The 19,555-nt window shown below is 43.0% G+C and overlaps 1 protein-coding gene across 1 annotated transcript in view; it reads left to right on the plus strand.

The window, feature by feature from the left end:
- Positions 1–901: 901 nt before the first annotated feature.
- Positions 902–19,555, plus strand: part of rnf103 (ring finger protein 103) — a 23,805-nt gene continuing 5,151 nt past the window's right edge. The window contains exons 1-6 of the mRNA XM_046030362.1: positions 902–1,577; positions 5,531–5,679; positions 11,898–12,013; positions 14,412–14,834; positions 15,065–15,197; positions 16,160–16,246. Of these exons, the coding sequence (XP_045886318.1) occupies positions 1,352–1,577; positions 5,531–5,679; positions 11,898–12,013; positions 14,412–14,834; positions 15,065–15,197; positions 16,160–16,246 (1,134 nt within the window). The 5' untranslated portion in view covers positions 902–1,351. The remainder of the gene's footprint in view (positions 1,578–5,530; positions 5,680–11,897; positions 12,014–14,411; positions 14,835–15,064; positions 15,198–16,159; positions 16,247–19,555) is intronic.

Genomic DNA, 19,555 nt, shown 5'->3' on the forward strand with positions numbered 1-19,555 from the left:
ATGAAATGTATCTGCAAATACCATGCCATTCGTCACTCACAGACAAAATGCACAGTTTTTCACTGGTACAAAAGAAGAATGAAGCGTAACAATAACCCTTAAAGCAGAGGGCAGAATAAAAGGGATAGCATGTGATGAAAATACTTGATCTTACCAGTTACCATCTGAGGTAACAATTACTGATCCAGAGGAAAAAGGCTACAAAGTGTGAAAGAGGCTCATCGAAATACACATATTAGTGCCACTTTAGGAAGGACCAATTTAGGAAAAAACTGTAGAAATAAGGCTGATCTTATTCTATATTTTACTTTATGGTAACTTCAAATCCGTTGTGCAGACCCAAACTAACAATGTCTCAGTTTGTCTCTGACTACTGTGTGTTTTCCCTGCCCTGTCTGTGGCCGTTGGTTTCTTATCTTATTGTAAAATGCTAGTTATTTCACTTTTAGGTTAACATGAGCATCACTGTATATAATGATGTCAAATGTTACCACTATGGTAGATGTATGAGATGATTTTTAGACTAGAATGGGAGCCAGTCCTGCTAGATTAGTTGGCCAGTATGCAACTAACATGTGTGATGTGGAAACCTTTGTTGTGTAATAGTTAAGCTTTTTAAATGAAAAACATTTGCACATTGATAGATGTTGGGGTTTTCAATGAGGGGAAGAATTTTTAACGAGGGAAACCATATCAGACACAAATCATAATTCTTAAAGTTATGTCTTAAAACACGTCTAGAAGCAATCTTTAAAGGGGTCACTCCTCCCTCGGTAACTACATTGTGAACTGTTTTCTCATTTTATCAGTTACCCAGATTGTATATTATTTTACAGGCCGACTTTTAAGACTTTTATTTTGTAGCTTGTTTACGTGTGCTAGGTGCAGCCGGATGTGACGTTGGCTCCTCTGTGTACACCAGCTGATCGCAGAGAAGTCGGGTCCGTCATTATTGTTAATGTTGTGAACATCTGGGGGCAGCGCAGCAACCCGGGGCACGCGCGGAGGACAGTCAGCGGGAAAGAGCAGCGCGTGCAGATGACGCTTTAGCTGGATGAGGCCTATTTGTTTTGGTTGCTACATCACCAAGGCCTACCTGCGATGCTAAGCTAACTGGCTAGCTGTCACCGTCAGCAGGATTCATGAGCGTGAAGTGCTGGTGAAAGGAGTGAACGGCCTGGGAATATCTTCCCGGCCACTCGACCAAAGATGGAGGTCTGACCAACGTACACACTTTTGATATTTCGCTAACGGCCGCTGTTAATGGGAAGCGAGTGGAAGCCAGTGTAGCCTGTCCGGTGGTCACTGACAAGAACGTCTCGTGCCAGCAGCGCTCTCGTGCAACTAGAAGATGTGGCTGAAACTGTTCTTTTTGCTCTTGTATTTCATGGTGTTGTTCATGCTAGCGCGGATTTTTGAGGCGGTGGTCTGGTATGAGACTGGCATGTTCGCCACCCAGCTTGTGGACCCAGTCACTCTCAGTTATAAGAAGTTGAAGACCATCCTGGAATGTCGAGGGCTGGGATACTCCGGGCTGGCTGAGAAGAAGGATGTCAGCGAGCTGCTGGAGAAGTCAGGTAAAGGTCAGGGCGTGGGGGTCTCTGTCAGCTGTTAGTTGGAACGTTAGTATTTTGTACCTAACAAAGTTCTGATTCAGATCCGTTTGCAGATCACACTGATGACGCAGGCTCGGGTTCCGCTGAAGAGACAATAAATAGAACCCGTAAACACATATACTGTAGCTGGTGTGGAACCCACTCAGGGAGTGTGTCGAGGACTAGTGTTCATTTGCATGCCTTCAGCTGCCTGGCATGTGGCTGATGCTGAGCACATATTCAGGGACCGTGCAAGCCCTTTGCCTTCTGGGTATTTAAACTTGAAGGGTTGGGAGATACCACATGGTCTGGATTCAGTCCGATACCAAGTCAGGGCCACAGTCAGCAGGACCACTTTTATTATTTAATATCTTGCTGTAACTTGTACTGTCTGCAGACATTTTCTTTTTGGCTCAGTGTTCCATCAGGCAGCAATATTTAACAATATACTGGAACCCAGCAGAATGATGTCTGAACTTTTTCAGAATTTGTCACCAACGTCTTAACTGTTGTAAGTGCTTTAAGTTGATCATCTGGCCCATGTGATGTCATTGCGTCAATATGTGAGAAGGTGTGTGGTGGAAACCAGATCTCACCATGGCCATGCAGTAGGTCACCCATTGTTGTGATACCAAGGTCAAGGGTTCAAATCCCCAGGAAGCCAAGTACTGCTGGTCAGCAATGGGGGAGTTCTCCCATGCGGTGTGTTCTCAGTTGTTCATTGAGGTCACAGTAAGTCAAAGAATTTTGTATTGTACTGGAGCCCTGTAAACATTTCTTCTTCTTCATTAAACACGTGGTTAATGTTGTGAAACGGTCGCAGTTTGGTTAGGTTTAGGCAACAAAAACTACTTATAGGGCTGAATGATTAATCATTTAAATCAAAATTGCGATTTGAAAGAACGCGACGATCTAATCGTGAAGACTGCGATTAAAATGTAGGGTAATTATACAGCGCATTTGATCGGGTTTAAACAGTCACACAGTTACAAATTCATTTCGTTGCCATCCTTGTGTGACAGATCTGCTCGCCAATCGCAAGCGCCATGCGCCTCCTGTTAAGGTCATCCTCACCAATCAGCGCACAGGGCGTGTGCATTTTACAACAACAAAAGAAACTAGAGGAAAACGTGGGATGATTAATCCATGTGTGGTTCGTTCTTTGATTATTTCGATTCAAAACCAAGCTGGAAAAGCCAAATAAAACGGAAATTTAAAGCCGCTGCAAACTAACTGGCTGCTGTACAAGTGTGCCTGTTGTTTGCAACAGCTGTGTTCTGCCTCTATCCCCAAATTGGTCACACTCACAAAGCATATAGGCATATATATTTCTTTTCAAGTCGCATCGCATCTCATAGTGACTGTGGTGAATATGATGTGCAGAAGTGAGCACTATATCATAGCCACATACGAAAAAAGATATTAAAGAAAATGTAAACTACTTTTTTGCAAGATCACATCAAGCTGGTTTCGAACTCACTAGAGCAAAAACAGCACCTTATTGTTGCGCATGGCTTTGCCTGCGAGCCACTCAAACACTCAGGGTTATCCTTTTTCCAGTAAACTACTGATTAAGTACGTCAGCATCCAGTTAGCATTTTGTTTTGGGCTCATCTGAAGCCGCTGGTTACCTAAGCGATCTAAGAAAATACCCAAATATGTTTATCAAGGGTTTTTTTCTCGAGGCTACGGCCAGGGTGTGAACTACAAGGAGCCATGAGGAGCTTGGCTACTCTTGATAAGACATAAGCTTCACTGAAAACATGATTAGTGATATTTTGGGAAATATTGAGAAAATATTTTTGCCATTCATTTCTATTATATAATCATTCGTAAATCAGGAGCGTCGGACTCCATCCAGCCAGAGGGAATGATCACCAACCGTCCGTAGCGCGCCAGGTCGCTCCCATGACCTCCTCCTCCCTTACCCTGTACGCTCCAGTGCCCCTCTCCGGTAGACCTACTATGGGTTGTGTTTCCAGTGGAACTGATGCACTGCACAGGACGGTCAGTGATGGTTCCCTCTGGCTGGATGAAGTCCGACGCTCCTGATTTTGTGCATGATCTATGTGCTACTGCAGCTGGAGGGTCTCTGCAGCGCCGCGCAACTTTCTAAATTCTTCCATCTCACAAAGAAAATAAAGGTCAGATGGAAACAGTGTAGAGAGGCTGTTTTGTCTCCTCTACATTAATTGTATCAAAATGGCTACATATAATAATAATAATAATAATAATAATAATAGGAATAAAGAATGCCTTCAGATTTCACATTCAGCACTAGGCCTACGTGCTTGCAGCTATGAATGTTTCTTTACAGCAAGAGTCACAGTCACAGCTCAGTGGTAAAAACAAGCTTCTTTCAGTTCAGACTTCTTGGGAAGGTCAAGCCTTACGTGCCCCTTAGCCAACTGGAAAAAGTTGTGCATGCCCTGATCACAATCGCCTGGACTATTGTAACTCATTGTACTATGGCCTTGATCAGTCTTCAGTTCGCCGATTACAATTAGTTCAGAATGTGGCTGCACGCCTGCTGACAGGGAAAAGGCGCAGTGACCACATCACCCCTGTACTGTCGTCTCTCCACTGGCTGCCTGTCATTTTTAGAATCCATTTTAAGATATTATTGTTTTTTTAAATCTCTTAATGGGCTGGCACCATCGTATTTAGCTGATATGCTGATTTTGCACACTCCAGTCAGAGCACTTAGTGTCCACTGACCAGTTGCTTTTAGACTGTCCAAGGTCCAGACTGAAAACCAGAGGGGACAGAGCTTTTTCAGTAGCAGGTCCTAAGCTCTGGACCTCCCTTCCTCTCAACATTAGAGCAGCTACTATTGAGAGCTTTAAATCACTTTTAAAAACACATCTTTTTGCACTGGCTTTTAACACATGCTGAGCTGTGACATTTTATTGTTGTTATTGCTTTAAGTATAGTTTTTATCTGTTGTCTGTTTTTATTGTTTTTGGCATATTCTGTTTTAGAAGGGTTTTATTCGGCTATTTATTATGCTTTTTATCTTATGCTGTTCTCTGTATCTGTACAGCACTTTGGGGCAGTAGTGACTCTTTGTAAACGTGCTATATAAATAAACTTTGACCTTGACAGTCAGTCCTCTCTTTGAGGCACGGATGAACAACCCCCACACCACCCCTGATGCGAAAAAAAGAGTGAGCTCCCCCAAAAGCTAGGCTGTGGTAGGCTATAGTTCGCACACTAGCTACGCAACATTGATCAGTACATTACAGCCCCCACGACACGTCCAGAAAACAACGTTTTTGTTTGTTTTTTTTATTTGGTTTTACGAAATAATCAAAGAATGAACAAAACATGGATTATAATGGCGTCAGCAGAACAGACTCTGGCAGCGGCTTTGTCCTTTCTTAACAGCTCTCTGTGAGCTGGTTTTGCGCCACTCTCCGCAGGCTACTTTTCCCACATGGAGCATTTCAGAATAAGAGCGTTTTGCCTGCCTGATTTTGCTGCCTTGTTCAGATTTTGTTGATTTGTTTGGTTGTCCTTGATTTCTTGATTGCTTCTACCATGGTTAAGTAGGCTCGACCGGATTCTCTATGCCATTCTGTGTCTGACATCCTTCTGGAAGGAGGATCAGTGCTGCTTGACGCGGCTTCTGTCAAAAATAGACTGGCAGTGAATATTCAACTTTAGCTAAACTTTGTAAAAATGACATATCAAATCGTAATCGCAATATCTTGCAGAAAAATCACAATTAGATTTTTTGTTCAGCCCTAGTGGTGCATACTTTAGGTGTCAGTCCACCCAGGATCTAGAAATCGTTTTTCATTTGAATTTCCTGAACAAACCAGTAGTGTGATATTAAATTCTGTGCACAGGGTTTAAAGATTTTATCCATAATGCCTGAAGCAAGATGAGAACCCCAGATATATTATTACCTTAGCCCTTTTTCTTCCTCACAGGAGAGCTGACCCAAGGGGAGCTGTATTCAGCCATCAAGAAAGAGAAGGAGCAGACCGAGGCAGGAGATGCCAGCACCACACACTTCAGTGGAGAGATGCACTTCTATGAGTTGGTGGAGGACACTAAAGATGGGATCTGGCTAGTTCAGGTAAAAGCACTCAGTAACAGTATGGTAAAGCAGTAAAGATTAAGTGGGCAGGATCATCCTGCCGCAGACAGCAGGAATATCACATTGTCTCCAATCAAACACTCTCAGTAACACCCGCTCTGGTCTGGATATCTCACTTTAAACTGGCCTGATTTTGATGGATGTCAGCCAGGGACCTGCTGTGAGCCCCGCTTTCACACGCAGATCGTATTTATTTACACAAGAAATAGAGTAGATGTCCCGAGTGTGAATGTGAAAAGTGATTTGGGTGCACCGATAAGTCACACCCAGTTCACCCAAATACACAGATTGATTCAGCTCTGATGGTAACAAGTTACTGAATGTGTTCTCTCTCCTCCCTCTTTGTTATTAGCAAAGCATTGTACAAAACATTCAGGTAGGGGCAGCAGCAGCTCATGTCAGCTGTTCATTCTGTGAGTAACTTGATGACAGAACAAAATAAAACTCAGCTGTGTGTGTTTCTGTAGTTCCAACAACTCAAACAGAGTGATACCTCTTCTCTCAGCTGATGGCCTCAATGATTTCAGGAGTGGAACTTCCTGCTTAAACCTTCATTCATATGAAATCAAACAAGCTTGTAAAAAATAAGCTGTGCCAAATTTAGCGGGTTGTGTGCCAGATACATATTTAATCAACACTGCATATCATCTGCTGCCATGTATAGGCCTGTATTTTTTTTTGGTAGGGGGGCACAAAAACTGCTTTTGTGATAAATTAAGTTCTATCTCATCTCATTTTCAAGTTGAGTCCACTTGGCAGCTGTGTCAGCTAAACAAATATACAAAAGTCAGTACACGCCTGACATTTGTGTAAATATTTGATTCTGTCTTTTCATGTGACAACACTGAAGAAATGACACTTTGCTACAATGTAAAGAAGTGTGTGCAGCTTGTGTAACAGTGTAAATTTGTCCCCTCAAAATAACACATCACACTGCCATTAATGTCAGACCAGACGCCGCACACTGCATCAAATATGTCTGCATGGCTGTCGTCCCAGAAGGAAGCCTCTTCTAAAGATGATGCACAAGAAAGTGTGTGGCGGCAGCCAGGTGAGGAGTACAAAGAAAAGTGTGTCTTGCCTGCAGTCCAGCATGGTGGTGGGAGTGTCCTGGTCCTGGTCCTCTGAAGCTCTGGTGAACTCCATGCCCAAGAGGGTTATGGCAGTGCTGGAAAATAATGGTGGCCACACAAAATACTGACACTTTGACGTTTGGACATTTTCAGTTAGTGGTGTCCTCACTTTTGTTGCCAGCGGTTTAGATATTAATGGCTGTATGATGTGTTATTTTGAGGGGACAGCAAATTTATACTGTTACACAAGCTGTACACCAAAGTCCTTATAGGTCATGCCACTCGGCCGCCATCTTGGCAATGCCTCCGGGCAGCTATTTTGGACTAACAAGACCAGGCTCCTATCTAAATGAATGGGGAGGGAGCCAGAACTACGCTTTCACTGGTCACCAGGACATAAAAATTACATGACTAGAATCGGCAGTAAAATCTGAAAAATTTTGACAACTTTGCCCCAAAATAAGGTGTAAAAGATATAATCAAATATTTACAAAGATGTGAGGGGTATGCTTACTTTTGTGAGATACTGTACATCTATTGACAAGGTTGGAGAGAGAGGAGTCATCAGTGAGGGACCAGATGACCATCAGAGGAGAAGAAAAAATGGAAAGGCAAAGAGAAGGATAAGGAAAAATAGAAAAAATTAACCAATAAATAAAATGAAAGAAAGAAAGATGTTGAATAGGCAATGCAGTGCTTATGCAGTGCATTAACACCCTCCACCTGCCAATCATCCCCCTTTATTTCCCTTCCCCTATATCCCTGCATCCAACCCAAAAGTGGCATGCACATGCCACTATGTACATCTATCCATCCATCCATCTATCTTCATCCGCTTATCCGGGATTGGGTCTACGTTCATGTCACAATCAAAAAAAACGATGAAGTTCTGCCAAGTGGAAATACAGAGATCCAGAAGGTATTTTGGTACCTCGGAATGAAGGGATGCGGTCTTTCTCTAGGTCGAGGGAGTGGCTGTAGGGAGCGGTGTGCTCTGTCAAGCAGTGAAGACTGTTCTAGCTGTAAAACATCTTTGAGCAGGTCGGCGATAAAGTCGGTCGGTAGAGTTGCCTCTCTTCCTTCACACAGGCTGATGAATCTCACATTCCGCCCAGTGTTCGTTCTGGTTTCCTATCTGTGACTCTGCAAGCCAAGGCCCTGATGGATCTCAGTCTGTAACTATTTAATTTTGGATTTCAGACAAGTTTGTAAAGTGTCTATTTTAGCATCCACCGAAGTGCGAATTAAATTCTTCAGAGTCACCATCTCAGATGTTATGTCAGCTTGAAGTAAAGTAATAGCGCTGAGAACTGCTGCGTTGTCTGAGGTGGTGGAGTTAGCTTGGTCGTTGTTAGCTCCCTTATCAAAAGGGTTATTAGGCATATTTAAACTCAGAAAGGGACTTAAGAATATCAAAGTGTATCGCCAGAGCAGTCGTGTGTCCCCAGCTACCAAAGCACCGTTATTGTTCGATTATTCAACAGTTGACATGGAGCTCCAAAATCTTTCACTTTCCCTAAACATCACATCACCTGAAGTCCCTTGAACGTTTTTTATACGTGATGCACAGCGCATGTCAGTATTCCAATGGACAAGAGACGGGTCCTTGCTGTTAGTGAGCTTCCTGAATTATATAACCGTTTCCTTGACAGTTGTAGGGTCCTGTGATTTCTGCAACATGGAAAACATCAACAGAATCGCGGAATTTGATAATAAAAATGGAATTAACTTCAAAAAGGACATTTTGAAGTTAATTCTGTCCTCTGCTCTCTGTGTCATGAGAGTAACTTCTTTCAGAACTACTTATTACTGTGTTTAGCAGCATGTGGAGGCTGTCCTGCAGAAGATCATGAACTGGGTGGGAATCTCTAGGCACCTCACGATTCGATTCAATTATGATTCAACCATTATCGATGCATCTTTTTTTTCCTAAGTGATTTCTGGATAATTACTAAGAATTTAATTTGCACATTAAAATCCAAAAGAAATGTCGCACCCTAATTTACTTTTCTAGGCTCAGCTCCTCCTGGTTACCTCCACCCTTTTATTTAACAACCAGCTTTCAGACTCAGTTAAATTACATTTTTCTGTCTATCAGGATGTAACATACAGTATATGTACAGGACACAGCTGTACACCAGTTTAGTCTTTGCTTCTACCTGATCTTCCCAACCGTGGTAAGTAGGTAGTAATGACACGCAACTACTTAACACTACTTTGTTAGCGGGTCCCATACTGTAACCTTATGTCTCGTGCGTCAAATCTGGTTTAAATTGAAACGCGAGGGATAAGACAACTAATGTTTTTATTGATGGCACGGGAAAACGGTATTAAACGGGCCCAGGAGTGTTTATCATCAGGCTGCTACACACACACACACACACACACACACACACACACACACACACACACACACACACACACACACACACACACACACACACACACACACACACAGCAGCCAGCAGAGAGAGACGCCGCACTTCTGAGAGTTCCGCTTTTTGTGATCCGTGAACATAAGGTCGTCAATTAACATTTAGATAATTTGGTAATCGATTCAGAATCTTCTGAATCAAAGTCTGCATCGCAATGCATCTAAGAATAGATTTTTTTTCTCCCACCCCTACTGTTGACCAGAATTTCATTTTGAATTGTCCCCATAAATAATTGATGACTGAATTTGATGTATCATGCATATAGAAATATTCAAATGTGCAAAGACATGCAGGCAAGGTTAATCGGTGACTCTAAAATTGCGAGTGGTTGTTTGTATATGTGTAAGCCCTGCGATGGACTGGCGACCTGTCCAGTGCGTACACAGGATAAGTGGTTGACGATGAGTGAGTGAGTCCAAAATGTATTTTAATTGTAAAACACAGATTTCCGAAAATTTTTAACGAAAAACATGGAATTTGGGAAAAACTAAACAGAATCTGGAACAATTCAAACAGATTTCATAGGGCTGTGTGAACGCGAGAAGACTGATGTTATGTTGCAGGGGGCAGCTTGTGTGTATAGACGTGGCGAAACAGGCCTCAGGTGTAAATGTAGTTTGTACAGTGTGACCGCGAGGATGGAGACAGAAACTGGAAAATGCATAAAGGTATGCATGTTGACACCAAATGAACTTGCTCTCTTTTCTCACTTTTACTTTCACTTTATGCACACAAATCACAAGGTTAAATGAGGTCATTGTCCATGCTGAGCTTAACTCAACTGCCTGTCACGGTTCTGAAGCTGCTGGCAGATGTTAGAAAGACTCATTGTGTTTATTCATCAGATCTGAGAAATGTTCTTTCCTCGTAAAACACTTGCAATCAGATGTTAGCCAGTTTCACCTACCTAATTAGCATTTTGAGATCTGAGGGGTGTTTCATAAAGGCAGATTAGCTGTTAACTCTGGCTTATTTCAGTAAGTCAGGCTTATTTTAAGGCTTTCTTTTCATAAAGGAGGTTTAGAGGTCAGACCTAAGTTACTATGGGAACATATCACTCCAAAGTTTTCAGGCTTAGCTTTACTGCTTCAAGCCAATCCAATTTGAAGCGCAACACAATCTGACAGACTGAAACAGTGTTTTCTCCCAAGTTCCACCCCGACAGTTCTACTGTAATGCTGCACAGTGAACGTGAGACTGTTTGCAGAACATGTCAAACGTCACTAATTGACACGGGATGTGTACAGCATTTGTTCTCTGGTTTACTGAATTAAATGAAAGAAACATGCACCCAGTAATCCACATAGAAACTGCATGTATAAAATCAGCAGTAAAATCTGAAAAGAATTGCTGAAAAGTTTGATGACTTTGCCCCAAAATAAGGTTGAAAAAGCATTTTCCCAACTAGTTATACTTCTACAACCATGTGTGGTAGTAGTGACGCATTTGTAGTAGACCCTTCCATCAGTGGAACCACATGATTGGCTTAATATGTTTCCGCCTCGGCTGTTAAAAGCAGACAGCTTTCTAGCGAGAGGGGCGGGATAATTGCCATACTTGGCATCAGAGGCTTTCCCTGTAGAGTTGTACTGAGGATTTTTAAAGTTTCCCCTGAAAATGTCTCTGGCCCAGTGCACCTCACCTCACCTCACGTGTCTGAAACGGCAAAGGCCTATGATTAGATGTCATTATCCAGAAACAGAACACATGTTAATATCAGCTGGAGATATGTCAGAGGGATTCAAGAAAATCGATACTCTAGATAAGCAAGACCTACTAACCTCCCAGAAGTATATTTCAGATGTTCTACTATCAAATAACAGTCAAGGCAGAACTGTGAGAAATGCAGCATTCTGTGGTTTATGGTCATGCCAAGGTAAAGATCTCTATGTGAGCCAGACAGTCCATTTAACCTGTACATGGAAAGTCTGTGCCTACAGCCTTCTCTCAGGCCAGACTCTGGCACAGGGACTGAAGGATGGTCTCAGGTAGTTGGGGTTTAGAGGAGGTGGACCGACATATCCAGCAGACACAGCTGGACAGACATCTTGGTTTTACTAACTCAGGTTTCTGCAGTCACTTTATGAGTGTACGTTGTCTCTCTGTTACTGGGTAAGCTTCTACATCAGCGGGCTTTCTTTACAGTTTGTCAGTCTGGCGGATCATAAATGATCGGGGTGGGGGAAAACATCAATACAGCATAGTATCGCAATATTTTCAGTGGCAATAATATATATATATATATATATATATATATATATATATATATATATATATATATATATATATATAGTATCGGTATACGGACGTCAATTATCGATCTTTTATCATATGAATTGTACATGAGAATTTTACTGTTTGGTACTATAATAATAAAATCAATTGCTTCTCAATCCACTAGGAAAAGAGTTTTACTTTGGCTACAAAATTTGAAGTTGGAAAAAAGGTAATATATTGCACTATATTTAAAATCGCAATAATATCGTATTGTGACATAAGTATTGCCATAATATCGTATAGTGGGGCCTCTGGTGATTCCCACGGCTATTAAATGAGCTGATTAGCGGTTGAAAACAACATAAAGGTGATTTCAGCAGTCTTCCACACTGTCAGAGGGGATTTCCTGCCCCTCGACAGCTTTGTTGAGTATTACCTGTCTGACCTCTTATGTCCCTGTGTGTACCTGCAGGTCATTGGCCAGGACCGGGAAGCTCTGCTCAGTCAGCCAAACTGGGGGAAGATGGTGCAGAAAGTGTCTCAGTTTGGGATCAGAACTGGAACCTTCAATTGCTCTAATGACTACAGGTGGGAAGCAGGGCCTTCAAATACACACTGACACGTGACAAATAATGCTCATTTGGGAAGTGAGCATCTGGACCAGATGTCCAGATGCTAAATGAGATTTCTTTTTAGCCGTAACTCAGGAATTGATGGCATTTTTTCCTAAAAGGTCACTGTGACATCATGATGTCCAGGACATTTTTTGGCCATTATACAGCAGTGTATGTCGTAATTGTATTGATAGTAGATTATTCTAGGTTTTAGATTTTTCACCTTATTTTAGTGTTTATTCGCTACTGGAATCTGCTTCCCTTCTCTCCTTTTCTTCCCTCATTCACACACGCACACACCTAGCCTGCACCTCTGGTCTCTCACAACAGACACAGTGGCTTGTCCCGCTTCTCTCTGTCTCCCTGTAGGCCTATGTCTTCTCTGCTCTGCTCACTTTCTCCATCAGCAGAACGTTTTATAAAGTCCCGTTTAATAAACTCACCTGTGATTCCGTTTTCAGGTGCGCCGCATGTGGATCGAAACCAACATGTTAGTGAGTGACATCTACAGTGGTGTGTTCACTGTGGCTCTGTAAATTTCCACCTTGTCTGCGTCTTGTAACTAATACCAGATAACATCTCTGTGTTTCTCTGCAAAATGCTCAAAAAACACTGTATTTAAAGTTAGTGCAAGCTGTAGGCCTATATTTTGTAAATAACCCTTTTTTGTCCAAATCTAAGGAGATATAAGGGTAAAAAATAAATGGGGCATAAGAGATAAAGTTTGAACCATGTCGTTTCCTGATACCAGTAAGTGGCGTTATCACTATGACTGGATATTGACATGTAAGGCTCTAAGAGGTTGACATGTGATTTTGGGACAGATACAATCCATATCTAGTCCATTTACATGCTACTTCCATTTTTCGTGGCGAAACATCAATTGTATGCCACGCCATGGACACGCCGTTTGATCAATCAAAAAAGCTTCGCCATTTAACATCGCAAAGGCTCTTAAGATTGCGCTGCCCACATTTGAAGTCATTTGAGTTAAAGCTCTAGGAGGTGTTTGTTAAAGTACGGAGGGTGTAAACGGGCTGAAATTTTGTAAATAATTCAAAATGGCCGACTTCCTGTTGGGTTTAGAGTATAGCTCCAAGAGGGTTATTTCGTACAGCTACGTAAAACGTACAGCGGGGGCTGCTTCTTAGACATTGTTTAGGGGGCACTATTGAGCCATTTTTCCACAACCAGGCTGTGCAACCATATTAGATAACAAAGAACACACCTTCTGACATGCGTGCCAAGTTTTCGGAGGTTTTCAGCATCCCTAGCCATGTGAAAGCTAAAAAGTCTCACTAAGACCATTTTTGTCCCTAAGGTGTTATGTGTGTTAAAGTTAAAGTTTGAAACATGTCCTTTCCTGATGCCAGTAGGTGGCGCTATTACTATGACTGGATATCAACATGCAAGTCTCTAAGGGGTTGACATGTGAATTTTGGAACAGATCTGAACATGTCTGGTCCATTTACATGCTACTTCCTTTTTAATGGCGAAACATCAAAATTCAACGCCATGCCGTGGACATGCTGTTTGAGCAATCAAAAAAGGCTTCACAATTTAACATCTCAAGGTTCTTAAGATGGTGCTACCCACATTTGAAGTCGATCGAATTGAAGCTCTAGGAGGAGTTTGTTAAAGTACGGAGCCTTTAAATGGGAAAACCTTTTGTAATTAATTGAAAATGTCTGACTTCCTGTTGGGTTTAGGGTATGGCTCCAAGAGGCTTATTTTTAGGTCTAGAGATGATACATCGATTTCTCAAGTTTTACCACTAAGTAAAACGTACGGCAGGAGCTGCTTTTTAAAAAATCTATAGGGGGCGCTATTGAGACAATTTTCCACAACCACGCCCCCAAACCATAGCGAACAATAAAAAAACAAGACGTGCGTGCCAAGTCTTGTTTTTTGTGCATGAGGTGAAACATGGCAGCATGCTTGTGAATTTGACCGGCACAGGATCTGATATTTGAGATCTATCGGTCACTGATCACAGTCGATTAAGCTGAAAACAGGCTGATTCTGGTCACAGAATGATTTTCAAATCCCCAGTGGTCAGTCGCACATATGGAAACGTCACACCCTGCCTCACCCTGCGTCACCCTTTGGATGCAGAAATGGATTCGGCTCTGTTACTACCTCGGCTGCCGGCTCAAAGGCAGAACAACGATGGCCCCCCATTCTGTGTTCGTACATTTTATAAAGAACGACGAGGCAGAATAACGGCGCAACATTCCCACCTTAAACAGGCTGTGTAAAAGCTCCAGTGTGGGCAGTAAACGAAACATCCAGTACCTGGCATGTCTTTCTGTCTGGAAGCAGAGCAGTTTCTGCTGTAACTGACATGGGGGGGTCTCTGTTCTGTCCAACAGGTCGTGTATCAAGCGTGGCTGGCAGCGCTCCACTCTCATTATGTCTGTTCCTCAGACTTCAGCATCCAAGGGCAAAGTCATGCTGAAAGAATACAACGGCCGCCGCATTGAAACCGAACACATCTTCCGCTGGATGACCTCACATGTGGCTCATCGAATCAAAACCCTTCGTCAGTCTGAGCAACTGGTGGAGGAGTGGCGCTCTGACCCGGCCCACCCGGTAAAGATGTTTCTGTTCGCCCGTCTGGCCCAGCCGCCCGCCTTCTTCTCCTCTCTGTCCGTCAAATTCACCGGCAGGATCGAGTTCATCTTCGTGGACGTACGTCACTGGGACAATCACAGCAGCCTATCGGAGATCGGTGTGACACAGAGCCCCGCCTACATCCTCAAGATGCCTGAGGGCATTTATCGCTATGGCAACAGGTGAGGATTGATTATAGAAATGATAATGGGTTATTCTTTATACAGACAAATACAGATGTATTTTACTCATCTCGTCCTCCTCTCCATTTCTTCACCTCACCTCTCCACTTCTCTTCCTCTTCAATCCTCTTCTTCTGCTTTTCTCCTCATCTCCTCCACTCCGCTTCCTGTTCTCCTCTCATCTCCTCCACTCCACCTCCTCCCCTCTTCTCCTTCTCTCATCTCTTTAGTACCGGGGAGTTCCTGTCCCTTGCTGCCATGGATACTTTCCTGCGTTCGGTCCAGCCGGAGGTCAATGATCTGTTTGTCCTCAGTCTGGTCCTGATCAACTTGCTGGCCTGGATGGACCTCTTCATTACACAGGTCACATACTGTTCTCCATTAGTGGTGAAAATGAACATGCAATTTCTAAAGAACATTACTCAACTACAGTGTATGGAGGTGATGTAGTATACGCCCTAGACGTAGGCGGGCGAGACACAGCTCCACATCTTCGACACTGTCCTTCTCTTTTCCAGCAGCCGATAAACAACACACACAGGAGCTTCAGCTGCAGCCAAATCTGCTGCTGCACTTCCCTGCTCACCTTTTCCTCTGCTCTGCTGCATTCACCTGCCACTCGCTAGGGGTGTGCAGTTAATCAAATTTTATTTTCAGTGGCCTGAAAACCTCTTCCTCCCAGTGAGCAAACCTCTTATGCTTGTAATGTAAACACTAACACTGAGCTCCAGAGAGTATATTGGTGTTCATGGCTTTATTTCCTCTGCAGCAGTGACCTTAACACTATCAGGCTGCGACTGAGCAGTCAGGCCATCTCACAGCCCTGTAAGCTCAACATACCACACGTTTTCTCCACCGACCACCGGTAAAAACAAAGGAAAAAATATTTAGGACAAGACGATAGTCGCATAAACGATTGGATTGTTTATAATTTATCGACTGTTTGAAAAGTGATAAATCCTGAACCATCCCGATACCATATATACCCTGTGAAATGTCAGGAAGGTATAAAGAAATAGATACCACCCAAGCCTACCATCTTGACCAGCTATAACATTAAAAAAGCTTTAAAACATTAAAAAATTAATGCATTAACAATAACGATCTAACAATAAAATGTATTTACAGTAATCAACTCTAAATGGATCACTTTTGATACTTTAAGTACATTTTGGTGATAATACTTTTGTACCTTTCCAGTAGTAAGTAATATTTTGAAAGCAGGACTTTTTGTGTTCTGTGGTATTGCTGCTTTTATGAAAGAGCGTTAGTTCTGTATTTATTGTCCAGTTTATTTTTTAACTTGTATTCATTTTCATGAACAGGGAGCAACAGTGAAACGATTTGTAGTCCTGATCCGAACACTAGGAACCTACAACTCCATACTGCTAGTGTCCTGGCTTCCTGTTCTGGTAAGAAATCATCTTTACCACACGGTTCTTCCAGCTGACTTCACTGACACGTCCTTCTTGTATTGACCAAAAATATTTTACATAACTGCCTCTCTCAGTCAACGCACACAGTTGTTTCCTGTTCTGATGGCCCTGTTCCAGAAAGGTGGCCCCAGACTAGTTGTCGCACAATCATTTTATTATTTAAATATACTGGTGCAGTCCGCTTTCACAGGGGCCGATGTGACGCCTCCCTGCGCTTGTTGATTGGATGAAAGGTTACTGACATAATGGAAATACAAACACACACAGATTCCCCACTTTATTAGAGAGATATTTTGGGGGCATCAAAGAATGGTTTGAGATGGAAGTCACCTTTTTAAAGGGTAATATATACTTCTGCGTCCAATCGGACGAGGGGCACGTCTGACGTGCCCCTCGTCAAAAATGTAACTACACGTCGAGTGGACGCGGACCTTAAGCTCTACGATTAGTCGGCTGGGTAGCCTCACAATGCCTCCGAGCCAACCGGAAGTCAAATATAACTCTTCTGAATAAAATCAACTAATTTCAGGGCAGAAATAACCTTTCAGTCAATAACAAAAGGCTCCAATCATTTTCTGGCAAGTGAAATACTGCATTTTATGAGTTGTATTGGCCATTTAAAGGTATTTTAACAGGTAAAAAAGAGTGGATTGGTTGGTAGGCCTACTCAGCAAATAAAATAATGCAGAGTCATAAGGATAATTACAAAATTGTCTTCATTTTCTATCTAAGTTGGCAGTAAGTCATCTTAATTAGGCTACAGTCCGTTTTCCAAATATAAACAAAGATATTACACATAGGCCAACCAAACATCACTTTTTGGCACGACACCATACAACACCGGCAAAAGTCAACACAGTGGACGCTGTAGCGCTACTGCCTACTAGCGTTTGAGGGTGTAATTGCAGAATGACGGACACACCTACGCACAAGTATAAATGCATGGCTACGTGCGTAGCTACACTCATAGACCCTACGCAGGAGTATAAATGGGTCTTAACATGTTACTTAAAAAGGAACCCACCCCTCCTCCTCCTGCTTGACACATCTCTTGAACCTGCAGAGTCAGAGTCTTGGTCAGAGCCGCTGTAAATCACCTCGTACTGTATTCCCTGTCGTCAAACTGGCGTCCATCGGTCTTGAAGGCTGTGTTCAGTCCCGGTCCGTGTTCACTTAGAGAATGCTGAGCATGTTTCTGTTGCCCGCTCGCCCGGCACTAGTTCTGGTGTTCATATCGGCCGGCTCGACAGCTCCTGAATGAAGTTGAGTTTTTTTTTCCTGCGACAAACCAACTAATGACTAAGCCTCGTCAACAGTTAGCCGACTGTTAGCTCAATACATATTTGGTCAATACACATTTATGGTCAAAATCCAGGGCCATTTTTCATTCCCAGTCTGTCCCTGATTAAATGCGAGAGGAGGAGAATACCTTAGATAATTGTTACGCTACAATCGGTAGTACCTATCATGCCGTCCCCCGCGCTGCACTGGGACACTCGTCATGGTCCACCTGATTCCTGCATACAGCCAGACATTAAAACTCTTTCACCTGTTGGGGATATCAAAAAAGTGAAGCTGTGGAAGATCCTTGTGCATGCTGGGACTGTATTCACTGGGATGTTTTCAGGACTTCTACCAACAGACTGCTGTGTACCATCACACACTAGGGTGAGTTATAACAATGACAAACCCTGGTTCACAGCTACACTAAGATAGATAAGGATGGAAAAGGATGGGAGTGGAATAAACCTTCAAGATTGCAGACTGGGACAGGTTTAAATAGTCAGAGTACAGGTTTAGTAAGGCAGTGAGAGAACTGTACTTTGAGAGACTTCAACAGTAGCTCTCAGCTAACAACTCAGCCTAAACAAAATTATGTCCCTACTAAAGTGCAATTTATACTTCTGTGTCAAATCGACGGCGTGGCCTCCGCGCCCTCTACTCCTGCGAAGAGTCTATGTGCGTGGCCTACGGTGTAGCTGCGCACGCAGCCATGCAGTTATACTTGTGCGTCGGTGTCCCCCGTCCGTGTTTTAACGGGCTGATCAAGCAGCCCACAGAGCGACCGGCCTAGCAGGATTTCCAGATAGCTAGGCCCACTGTGTTGTGAATGATCAGTAGCATGGGGTGGTGGATGTAGTCTTAATAATTTTTCCATTTCACACGTATCTATTTTCAGAGGCTTATACAGTACAAGTAGAATCCTCGCACTGCAGAGCCCTGTCAAGCAAGTTCGAGGCTCTGCAAGGTGATTTTGATAGCATACTGAAATGAACTGAAGCCAATGGGCACGTGGATGGTAGATAAACACACAAAAATCACAGCACAAACTGCATGAACTGGGAAATGGCAGTAATGTAAGGAAGTAAATACGGTGGGATATAGACTGTATAAAAGAAGTGGATGAAGTCAGCGTGACCCATTGGTTTGTGGTAAATGCTCTGTATTTGTATAGCGCCTTTCTAGTCTTTTCGACCACTCAAAGCACTTTTACACTACATCTGCATTCACCATTCATACAGAATCATACACTGAGCCTAAGTGCTCAAACAGAAACTAACATTCACACACTGGTGGAACAGCCACCAGGGGCAATTCGGGGTTCAGTATCTTGCCCAAGGACACTTCAACATGCAGCCTGGGGGAGCCAGAGATTGAACCACCGACCTTCCAATTAACGGCCAACCCGCTCTATCTCCTGAGCCACAGCCGCCCGTGGTCTACTGTTTTGAAGCCTCGAGTTTGGCAGCTTGCCCACTGCCATGTTGATTTTTGGCATGGCACCAGATGTGACCATATTTGGACCGTGGCGCTAGCAAACTAATTCAAGTTAACTTTAAATTAAGTTTTAAAAAAATGAACAGCTGACTTGAACACCACTAATACATGTAACTATTCTTTAATTGTGTTTGTAGAAGTTTATCGGTGCTTAATTAACACTATTCAATTCAATTTTATTTATATAGCGCCAAATCACAACAACAGTTATCTCACAGCGCTTTTCATAAAAGAGCAGGTCTAGACCATACTCTGTGATGTTATTTACAGAAGCCCAACAGTTCCCACCAAGAGCAAGCACTAGGCGACAGAGGCAAGGAAAAACTTCCTTTTAAGAGGCAGAAACCTCGAGCAGAACCATGGCTCAGGGTGGGCGGCCATCTGCCTCGACCGGTTGGGGGTGAAGGAGAGAGAGGGAGAGAGAGAGGGAGGAACAGAGAGAGAGAGAGAAACAGAGAGAGAGAGAGAGAGGAACAGAGAGAAAAAGAGAGAGATGGAAGGAGAGAG

This window comes from Micropterus dolomieu, linkage group LG19, assembly GCF_021292245.1.
Source record: "Micropterus dolomieu isolate WLL.071019.BEF.003 ecotype Adirondacks linkage group LG19, ASM2129224v1, whole genome shotgun sequence".
Taxonomy (NCBI): Eukaryota; Metazoa; Chordata; class Actinopteri; order Centrarchiformes; family Centrarchidae; genus Micropterus; species Micropterus dolomieu.